General features: G+C 35.1%; 1 protein-coding gene across 1 annotated transcript in view; it reads left to right on the top strand.

The window, feature by feature from the left end:
* The first annotated feature begins 3,092 nt into the window (after nt 1–3,092).
* Nucleotides 3,093–12,278, top strand: part of LOC137636951 (uncharacterized) — a 15,251-nt gene continuing 6,065 nt past the window's right edge. The window contains exon 1 of the mRNA XM_068369276.1: nt 3,093–4,269. Coding sequence (XP_068225377.1) covers nt 3,121–4,269 — 1,149 coding nt within the window. The 5' untranslated portion in view covers nt 3,093–3,120. The remainder of the gene's footprint in view (nt 4,270–12,278) is intronic.

Below are 12,278 nucleotides of genomic sequence, written 5' to 3'. Positions count from 1 at the left end.
AATAAAAATGGTTCTTTTGTTACAAATATCGTCCGTCTAATTTGATGCGGCAAGAATATTAGTAATCTTATATACTTTGAATTAAGTCCTTATGATAATTGACTTTTGAATATATATGTTTTTGATGAATATTTCATTTCATTAAGGATGGAGATTAATGTGTCGATAAAAAGGTTTTATTAAATGGGAAAGGTAGAGAAAGATAGGAAAACAAAGATCAAATACTTATCAATTTTTCTCTATCCCCATATATCTAAGTGGAACTTGTGTAAAACTAAAAATGTCAATTGAGGAACGATTCTAATAATACAAGAATATAGAGTATGACCTTAATAAAAAAGTCATTCCTTACAACACCTTAAACCTACTATCAAAAGGGCAATAAACTAAAGCTAGATGATTCCCTCTTGTGGACCTATAAACGATCTGAACGGATAATGCACAGCTATTGCATCGCCTATAAATCCTCGATCTTTAATCAATTATAGTTGTCTCGCAGTCTACTGGTTGTAGTGTTATGACAAGTGAATGTCTGTGCACATCCCTTAATAAAGTTTAAAATAAATTATACTTTAAAATTGTAAGATTTCTTAAGAGGCTGAGCAAATTAAAACGTAATCTTCCCCTCTAAATAGAAAAACAAATCTAAACTGTCATGCAAAATCCATCTCGGCCTTGCTGTTCTATCCTATTTTTCTTCCTCTTTTGTTAAGTTTCCATAGTTTATCTGTGAAGGATCTAATTTAATGTTGTTACCGTTCTTGAAATATTTTATTTTGATTGTTTATTCTTCTCTTGTAATTTATTTCCTTATTTCCTTTATTCACTGTGCTATTTTTCCCTGTTGGAGCCCATGGACTTATGGCATCTAACTTTTCCAACTAGGGTTATAGCCTAGCTTGTAATAATAATTATAATTTCAAACTCTATTTCCTCGATAGCTCGGATGATCTCCTTTTCTTCATTACTCCGTTCAGCCACTATTTGGGCAAAAGTCATTCTTCATGACTGTGAAATCAAATTCAGGGTAAGTCTTAGTCGAGTGTTTAATACAGAATTCAAAATTTAGGTACAAAAACAATTAACGGCTACGAGTTTTTATAGTATTATCCCTCTTCCTCACTCTATAATGGAATGAGTGAAACGATGCTGGCAACGTCTTTTTAAATGGGACAGCATACGCGAACCATTTATATGAAAGGGTATTACTCTTATTCTCATCTCGTCCTCTCGATACTTTTTAGTATTCCGTACATTTAAGGATGCTTTGTTTTCACCCATAAATAGGGAAAGTAAACGCCTGACTTCTTAAAAATATCTAAAAACGAACAAAACACTAGAATTTATGATTCATTTTATCAAATTCTTCAATATAGTTTATATATATATATATATATATATATCTGTCTATCTATCTATATATATATATATCACAGCATATACATACACAATTGTATGAGGTGCCATTTAATTGTTATCCGATATATATATACATATATATACATATATATATATATATATATATATGTATATATATGTATATATATACAAATATAATTGAATATTGTACATATATATTAACATATACCATAGTGTATATGTATATATATATATATATATATAGTATGAGGTGCCATTTATGTGTTCTCGGATATATATATATATATATATAGTATGAGGTGCTATTCATGTGTTCTCGGATATATTTATATACATACTGTATAAATATACGTATATATATATATATATATATATAATTAAATATTGTACTTATATTAACATATACCATAGAGAGTGTATATATATATATATATATATAAATATATATATATATATATATATATATACATATCTATATAAGGTATATGATTATTCCTTTAATGTAGCAAAATACTCCTGTATTTGAGTAATAATAATTAATCCCTATCAGAAAAAAGTACTAAGCATAGTACAGCATATCAACACTATATGAACTGGAACACGTATGACAGCCAATACATTACATCGGAGTGGGTGGATAGAGTACAACAGCTCCGCCCAGCCACACCAGGCAATACACAGCAAACGATCCTTTGATTATGAAGCTTCGGAATTGTGAGGCCGATGTCTAAATTGCTTCGTATTCACCTCTTGCTCCTCTGGGACTGACATGTAGAGGAAGGAGAAGGTACGGGCATTGTTGGCGAGGTGTTGGGTATTTCCTCCTCTATGAAGTCGAGTGGAGGAAGATGGTTTTTGATCTTGTTTAGGTTTAGGCTGGTTGGTTTAATTACTTTGTTTGTAAATTTTCAGCCGATTTATTTATAAGGATTGGCTTTGTGTGTGTGTGGGTATATATATACATATATATATATATATACATTTACATATATATATATATATATATATACACACACATATATACAGTATATATATATATGTATATATATATTATATATATATGTATATATATATTATATATATAATATATATATATATATATATATATGTATATACTGTGTGTTCACACACACAAACACACACACACACACACACATATATATATATATATATATGTATATATGTATATATTATAAATATGTGCGAAAACATACGCAGTATATATATATATATATATATATACACACACATACATACATACATATATATATATATATATATATAAATACACAAGATTTAATCATTTACAATTTAAATAAAATAGTTAAAATATTCCATAGTATCTCGTACTGTATCTTCGCCAGATAATTTTTATCTTAATGAATTTCAATTGAAACAGTAAACTATCTTCTACGAAAGGCTATTAGAAAAACCTATTTGCTATGCTACTGCTACTGCTATTAGAACAACTTTACACAAAAGGTGCAAGTCATGGGCTTTTATGCTAAAGGGGACACAAAAAAAAACTATTTGCACAGGTATTTATAAAAACTATCTTTTTTAAAAATAGCTTTCATGTTGTATTCATTAAACATTTCTTATTTTTATTATTGAATTTCTTTGTATTTAAAAATTTTTATTTTTTTTTCTAAAATATCTTTCGCTGACTGAATATAAGATCAAAACTGTATTCACTCCATCCAAATGCTGAAAGTACCTAGTGACTTCTGGCTAAAAACCATGAAGAAAGGATTCGAATTCTGGGAATGGATACAAGCTCCCTTGGAGAAGCTTACAGCTGTTCAAACTTCGTTAGAACCTGTGTTTCGAGAGCCAAAGCTTTTGCTGGATGCTATGTTTCAAGATCCAAAGACTTATTTTGGACTCAATTCCAAGCTTTTGATTGGAGCTGTGGTGGCAGTTGGATTCATACCAGCAGTGAAATTCCTCTCTCGAATGCTGAAGAAGTATGAAAGTGAAGGTGCAAAACCAGTCGAAGAGGAAGCCAGCGATGATCAGGCAAAGATTGGTATCAAGGAATTACAGCATCAATCAGACTCTGAGATGAGACAGGAAGAAGATTCAAAGACCACCAATAAATCTGACGAAGACGTAAATGGTCTCCATGAGGACGGCGCCCAAGGAGAGAGGAAAATCATTCTGGAAAAGACTCAAATGGCTGAGGAGGAAACCTCTCCAAAACTCCAGAAAGAAGCCGATGAACCTGACTGTGATCTGATGGAATATGACGAAGGAAATGGTCTTCAAAAGGACAGCACTCTAACAGAAAGGGAAATCATTCTGGAAAAGACTCAAATGGCTGAGGAGGAAACCTCTCCAGAACTCCAGAAAGAAGCCGATGAACCTGACTGTGATCTGATGGAATCTGACGGAGGAAATGGTCTTCAAAAGGACAGCACCCAAACAGAAAGGGAAATCATTCTGGAAAAGACTCAAATGGAAAAGGAGGAAATCTCTCCAGAACCCCAGAAAGAAGACGATGAACCTGACTGTGATCTGATGGAATTTGACGAAGGAAATGGTCTTCAAAAGGACAGAACCCTAACAGAAAGGGAAATCATTCTGGAAAAGACTCAAATGGCAGAGGAGAAAACCTTCCCAAAAATCCAGAAAGAAGCCGATGAACCTGACTGTGATCTAATGAAATTTGACGAAAGAAATGGTCTTCAAAAGGACAGCACCCTAACGGAAAGGGAAATCATTCTGCAAAAGACTCAAATGGCAGAGGAGAAAACCTCTCCAGAACTCCAGAAAGAAGCCACTGGACCTAACTGTGTCTTGATGGAATTTGACGAAGGATATGGTCTTCAAAAGGACAGCACTCTAACAGAAAAGGAAACCATTCTGGTAAAGGATCAAATGACAGAAAACATATCCTTTCCAGAACTCCAGAAAGCAGAAGAAATTGATGGCGTTCTGCTGGAATCTGTTCTACGCCAAGCAGAAGAGTTAATGCAAGACTACAGTTTTGAAAAAGCTTTTGACCTAATATCCAACCATCCTGTGGTTGTCAAACTGGACATCACGAGGGCGCAGTGTCTCATCAGACTGGAAAGATACGAACACGCCAAGAACATTCTCTCGCTGATGATTCACACGGATGGAGATAATGCTGAAGCTTTACTAGAATTTGGTTTCCTTTATGCCTCCGTGGGAAAATTCAAATTGGCAAGAACGAACTTTGAAAGGGCAATGCAACTCTCTGAGAAAGGCGATCCCACCTGGGAGAGAGCCAAGGTCGGCCTCAATGTCACGCAGAGACGTGGGAATAACCATTGTTCTCTGACATACATAGGTCTCCGGATGAGAGCCGCTCAGTGTTGCTCTTTGAAGTCTGAACAGAAAAGGATCTTTTTCAGGGGGAAAGCCTATTACCACCGTAGAAAGTATTCGATGGCGAAGGAATGTTTTGAGCAGTCGATGTCCTTTGGAATCTTTAAGGATGTTCGCATCAGATGGGCATTTTGCTGCATGGAACTGGGCTTGCTGGAAGAGGCTCTGGAAGTCTTCAAGGAATCACCTGAGGAACATGGTCAGGCGTTGAAGTTCATGGAGAAGCTGCTTCAAATGACTGGCGGTCGGTGTCCTTATGTGGTGTTGGGCATTCCACGAGGAACTAAAGAAGATGCAATTAGATGGAAATACCAACAACTGACTGACGGAACGAATTCGACCGAGGAACTCGTGAGGATTCAGAAGGCCTTCACGCTTCTGAACGACCGCGTCTTCAGGCTGGAGTATGAAGGTTTGCGCAGGGAAATGGCGCATCTGATTAGATAAATAAGTAATTTATTTGTAATTGACTTGAGATTTTTAATGCGGATTACCGTATTTTGCATATATTCACGGACATATATTTTTGATTGGCCAATGGATGTTTTAATTTAATTTTGTTCTATGATTTCATAAACTTATTGGAATGTTATGCTTTTTAATTCTGTTGCCATTTAATTTCTGTGCCAGTTATACCAATTAAAATAAAATATATTTATAAGGTGAAATAATTTGTTTTGCTCAATTCCTTTACGTAAATATTTTGTGCAAATTTTTTTTTTATTAAATTCCTACCTGTGTATCCTTGCCTTCAATATGTACGATAATATTGAAGGCGATTTGAAAAGCAAAGTCTTAACCTGAGAAACAATACGATTTGAAATCATTGTCCTAATTTTTCCATGATAATCAAAGTCTAATTTAGTTTGGCACAATAAATCAGTGCATGTTCTAGAAAGCTATCAAAGTTATCCGAGCACAGTTACAACGCACTGGTATTAAAATCTCTCTAATGAATAGTACACGTATTATAATATATATATATATATATATATATATATATATATAGAGAGAGAGAGAGAGAGAGAGAGAGAGAGAGAGAGAGAGAGAGAGAGCGCTGCTTTAAGATTCACCTTTTAATTTATCTATCATTTGGGGTTTTTCTGTACTTACATCAACCAATATATCGGTATTCCCTAAAACATTATTAATACTGTCTTTATAATACAATAAAACAAAACAGCGAATACTTCATAACTGTATATTACAAGAATAACCATTAAACAAATGCACGAATAAACTTCATCAACTTTCCCCATAATCCAACTCAATTTGCCCAATTACATCTACCACATTTACTGGAATAAAAATATCAATGTCCACCGACGTCACTTAATAAGAGAAGAGAAAAATAAGCATATTTTTCCTCTCTCGTATTCCCTTCTTATCTCTTCGTCCGTCCCCGATTCCAATATTCGTAATCTTTCTGGATTACGAAAATTCATTTCAGGATCTTCATAAAAGTTATTTCAGACCTTTCATAAAGTCATTCCAGGCCCTTCATAAAAGTAATTTTAGGTATTTCATAAAAGTAATTTCAGTCCCTTTATATAAGTCATTTCAGTGCCTTCATTAAAGTCATTTTAGGTCCTTCATAAAAGTCATTCCAGTCCCTTTATATGAGTCATTTCAGTGCCTTGATAAAAGTCATTTTTGGTCATAAAAGTCATTCCAGTCCCTTTATATAAGTCATTTCAGTGCCTTCATAAAAGTCATTTCAGACACTTCATAAAAGTCATTTTAGGTCCTTCATAAAAGTCTTTTCAGTCCCTTCATAAAATACATTTTAGGTCCTTCATAAAAGTCTTTTCAGTCCCTTCATAAAAGTAATTTTAGGTCCTGCAGAAAAGTCATTTCAGTCACTTCATAAATGTGATTTTAGTCCCTTCATAAAAGTCATTTTAAGTGCTTCATAAAAGTCATTTCACTTCCTTTATATGAGTCATTTCAGTCCCTTCATAAAAATCATTTTAGGTCCTTGATAAAAGACTTATCAGTCCCTTCATAAAAGTCCTTTTAGATCCTGCAGAAAAGTAATTTCAGTCCCTTCATGAAGTAATTTTATTCCCTTCATAAAAGTCCACTTTGGGCTTCACATTCTTTCTATATGACTAAACACTTTCTTTAACACGGTATATTATATTTTTCGACATACATATTATATTTAATTCTTGTATTTTACCTCATCTAATATTATACATCTCTCACCATCGAATTTTTACCCAGACACTATCAACATTTGGACTTTATAGGCTCAAGGTCAAGGTCCCACTGACCAGAAAGCTTAGAATCCATTTTCGCCTATATATTTCCGTCAAATATTATCCGATCTACTTGAAAACCAGGACAAAATCTTCATTTTCCGCTGCTAAAAATATAATCTCATGCACACAAATATTGAAATTGCACAATTTTGAAAATTTATAGGGAGGATCAAAGTTCAAAGTTGAATTCTTCAACGTCACCGAATTTCCGAGGGTCAAAACTCAAACGAAGACAGATACACACACGGTTAATATTAATGACAGTTAGAAAACCCCATAAGGGATTCAAATTGACACCCATGTCGTTTGACCTGAAACTCATCAACGTCGTCTAATTTCGGCATCTTCAGATTCACACACGTTTACTATTACTGACAGATACTGCAACTCTAAGAAATAAAAAATCCCTTACAACAATTTTCTGGTGAAGGTTCAAGTACAAAGGATTGGATTGGCTAAATCTGACGTCGCTTGTGTCCCCCTTTTAATGGGGTGGTTCTGCAGGGGAGCAGACTTCCTGCTGCTGGCTTGCATCCGCTTTTTGAACCGTAATAGACGATGGTTACCTATTGACAGGTGAATGACTGGTGGCATTGGTAGATCTGTTACCAACAAGCACAAATATAACAACAAAAACAACAACAAATGCACCCGTTTCTAGTCCTCTGAACAGAGGTCTCTTAACATCTCTTTATTCGTGTCCGGGGTTTAGCCAGTTTTCATCACTACCCTGGCCAGTGCCGACTGGCGATGATGGGAGATTTTTGTCTGATCGCTCGGAGCAAACCAACCTAGTATGGGTGACCGCAACTAATAAAGCTTTGCTGATCATTACCCTACACAAACCCTTTCACCACGCCAAGGGATTTGTATTATATATACTGTGTATATGTATGTATGTATATATATATATATATATATATATATATATCACTCCTAGTTCCCTACCTTGCAAAATACCATCCCCCTCTAATCCCCATCCCGTCAGAGTGCCCATGTATCCCCCCTTTCCCCTCCGTCTCTTGCCACCAAAGTCCATCCAACTTTTGCAATAAATTTCCGACCAGACTCTTGCAGTTTAATTCAGAAATTATGTCTCCGACGATCAAATTTAGCTTAGGCAAAGTTTCCCTATCCCCTCCCATCTTCCCCCAGGAGTTCCCCATGGGGACAGTGAAGAAAGCATCAAGTAATGTACTTTCCCTCTCTCCATACATAAATAAGCTCTCTCTCTCTCTCTCTCTCTCTCTCTCTCTCTCTCTCTCTCTCTCTCTCTCTCCGTGGGGAATTCTGTTTTTTTATAAATGGATTGACCACCAAGTTAAGCATCTCACAGAATGAAGTCTCCTCTCGCGGGGCAAAGTTCATTTTTCCCAAGTAATGATTATAGGTTTTTCATTTCTATCATTCGTAAGACTTCAGACGTAGCGTTGAAAACAATCTTGTTAATTTTCTTATCCAAAGAAATCTGCGATGAGTTCTAAAACTTTTCAGTAAATAAAAAAAAAAAAAAAGTTTTTCCCCTATACTAAAACGTTTCCTGGTTGGCGTGCAGCTCCCTACCTCCTGGAGCAGTTGATTAAAACCCTTTTCATTAAGACGTCAAAAAAATGTTTTATGGAACCCCCTTAAACGTTTCAAGCTAAGCTCTTTCCCTCCACTATTTCCGATTATATTTTTTTCGCAGAACAGTACTTTTCTAACTAGATGGAAAACAAATTATAAAACTAAGAAAACTAGAGAGGCAAAGAGTAGAGAGCATACCTTCGCCGAGACAAGGAGTGTTATTTTTCTCTTAACTCCACTGCGTATTTTTTCCCTCAAAATCTAATGGATTTGTCCTTGGGTCATACCCCACACGTCCAACCAGTTTCGTTGAAATTAGTCTAGTAATTTTTACGTAACACCCTTCACACACACACACACACAAGAAAAAAAAATGTTTTTTTCTTAACATAGCGATTATTTCCAAAGTACTGCTCCGTACTTGCACTTTACTATAATTTATCCAAAATACGACAGATTCATCCTTGAGCCATACCCAACATGAAAACCAAGTTTGGTCAAAATAGGTCCGGTAGTTTTTGTGTAAAGTTCCTCGTAAACAATAAAGTAAACAACGATAGGGGTGAATACATACCCATCGGTTTTGGCGAAGAAAATAACACCAACAGGTGTGAGTAAAATTATCAAGAATATCTTTATCCATTTGAAAACTCTGCATACTTTAAGCCACGAAGTTCTGGCTCGACTTTTTCTCAAAAATTAGGGAAGAAAAACGTCCGGCAACAAAATCCAACATTTGCTCGGCTCTAGGATTAAAGTTGCAAACTCGTTGGAATAAGGCCAAAGTGGGGAAATTCAATGATCTCTTAATCATATCTTCCAAAGGGATTCAAAAAGTTTCGCCTTTTTTTTTCTAAAAATTACAGAGACGGGATAAGTTGGCTTATTCTATATGTCAATTCGTGTTAAATATTACGCACTGACTGACTTGCAAAAACACACACACACACACACACACACACATATATATATATATATATATATATATATATATATATATATATATATATATATATATATATATATATATAAATATATATAAACTGCATTCAAATTTAAATTTACATCCGCAAGATTTTCACTAGGAGAAATATAAGAAACATTCGTATCTCTCTCTCTCTCTCTCTCTCTCTCTCTCTCTCTCTCTCTCTCTCTCTCTCTCTCTCTCTCTCCTAATTAACCATCTCAGTCTGCACTACGTTAACAAATCCCAAGATCCATCGTAGCAGAAATCCTTTTCAAAATGAACAACAAAAAATATGAAAATAAGCAGCAACGAATTAAATTAATGGCATTCCCCTTTCCGCAAGGCTCGTATAAACAAGTCATAATAAAATGCGTTCATGCAACGTCTTCTGGGCTAATGCTGTAAAGGCATAAAAAAACAAAAATATGTCTCTTTCTCTTTCTCGACATGCGAGCATTGGACGGCATGGAGGAGGTTCGAAACTTATTGCAAAAGCAAGGAGACAGGTGGACATTGAGTAAAAATTACATCAGTGGTCATATTTCTTGAAAATTTTGTGTTCTTTATTTGACTTCTGTATTGAATTGCACCACCAATGAGAGAGAGAGAGAGAGAGAGAGAGAGAGAGAGAGAGAGAGAGAGAGAGAGAGAGAGAGAGAGAGAGAGAGAGAGAGCTGCTTCAAGATTCAACTTTTAATTCATCAATATCATTTGGGGCTTTTCTGTGCTTACATCAAGCAATATATCGGTATACCTAAAACATTATTAATACTGTCTTTAAAATACAATATAAAATACGATACAATGAAACAAAACAGCGAATACTTCAAAACTGTATATTACAAGAATAACCATTAAACAATTGCACGAATAAACTTCATAAACTTTCCCCATTATCCAACTTAATTTACCCAATTACATCTACCACATTCGCTGGAATAAAAATATCAATGTCCACCGACGTCACTTAATAAGAGAAGAGAAAAATAAGCATGTTCTTCATCTCTCATTTCCCCTTCTTATCTCTTCGTCCGTCCCCGAATCCAATATTCGTAATCTTTCTGGACATACTCTACCTCACTCTTCCTAAGCCGGAACCAATAATCTAATCATTATTTTTTTTCTTCTTTTACGTGGGAAATTATACGCAGCGGTTAATTCATTTCTGGATCTTCATAAGAGTCTTTTCAGACCTTTCATAAATTCATTCCAGTGCCTTCATAAAAGTCATTTTACGTCTTTCATAAAAGTAATTTTACGTTTTTCATAAAAGTCATTTCAGCCACTTTATATAAGTCATTTCAGTGCCTTCATGAAAGTCATTTTACGTCTTTCAAAAAAGTCATTTCGGTCACTTTATATAAGTCATTTCAGTGCCTTCAGAAAAGTCATTTCAGTCACTTCATAAATGAGATTTTAAGTGCTTCATAAAAATCATTTTAAGTGCTTCATTAAAGTAATTTCACTCCCTTTATATAAGCCTTTTCAGTTACTTCATAATAGTCTTTTCAGTCCCTTCATAAAAGTCATTTTATGTCCTTCATAAAAGTCTTTTCAGTCCCTTCATAAAAGTTTTTTCAGTCCCTTCATAAAAAGACATTTTGGGTCCTTCATAAAAGTAATTTCAGTCCCTTCATAAAAGACATTTTAGGTCCTTCATAAAAGTCTTTTCAGTCCCTTCATAAAAGTAATTTTAGGTCCTGCAGAAAAGTCATTTCAGTCACTTCATAAATGTGATTCTAGTCCCTTCATAAGTCCTTTTAAGTGTTCCATAAAAGTCATTTCACTTCCTTTGTATAAATGGGGCTTGAACGCTGATCATATGTATATGTGGTCAGTCTTCACGACACTGTCACTGTCCCTTGCCTCTACCATTCATGAGCGACCTTTAAACTATAATTAATGTATACAAAGTTGAAAAACCAGCCTGCTGCTTGCCTACATCAACCTAATGCCACCTGTAACTTTTCCTTCAATTTAAAAGTTACTTAATTCCTAAACTCTTATACACACAAGATCTTATCTTTGGTCAGATTACCATAACTTCTGAAATGTAAAATCGTCCGAGGACCCTCATCCCTCCATTATACTACCATAACACCCCTCTCACCCCAACCCCACTGCCGTTTTGTTTCAGTCTCCCATCAGCCTCTGCATAAAACCGGAAGCGCATATGTATCAATAGATACTATCTCGTATGCAGTACATACAAATTGCATGAATTCGCATGCAAACAGACGTATCCATATACCCTCTGTTTATTCGCCTCCGGTGCAAGGAATAAATTTGCAACCATCTTCTAACTGTACAACAAAACTCTAGGATTCCAAGCATACCGCACAGCTACAAACTGGAGCAATTCTTTTATTACCTTTGGAGAGCTAATACCTTTCCCATATTTACTTCCGCCAACGAAGTTGCAAGGAGGTTATGTTTTAATCTCAGTTTGAGTGTTTGTTTCTGAACTGCTTCCTGGTCACAATTACTCGTAGAGTAATGAAATTTGCATGGATTAATTGTAATGTAAAAAACTGGTAACGATTAAATTTCGGAAGGTCCAGGTCACGGTCAAGGAAAATGTCCTTTTCACGCAATCAGCCATAAGTTTGGACATCGTTGTCACAGACACCTCAAACATGGTTCATATTCGAGTGTATGAAAATCCTCGAAATTTAATATATGTTAGTGTCAAATGTCAAGGTCGCGCAAAGGGTCGAAAAAACAAACTTCCCGCGGCAGAGGTCTGC

This window comes from Palaemon carinicauda, unplaced genomic scaffold, assembly GCF_036898095.1.
Source record: "Palaemon carinicauda isolate YSFRI2023 unplaced genomic scaffold, ASM3689809v2 scaffold464, whole genome shotgun sequence".
Lineage (NCBI taxonomy): Eukaryota > Metazoa > Arthropoda > Malacostraca > Decapoda > Palaemonidae > Palaemon > Palaemon carinicauda.
This window is presented reverse-complemented; position numbering and strand designations above follow the sequence as displayed.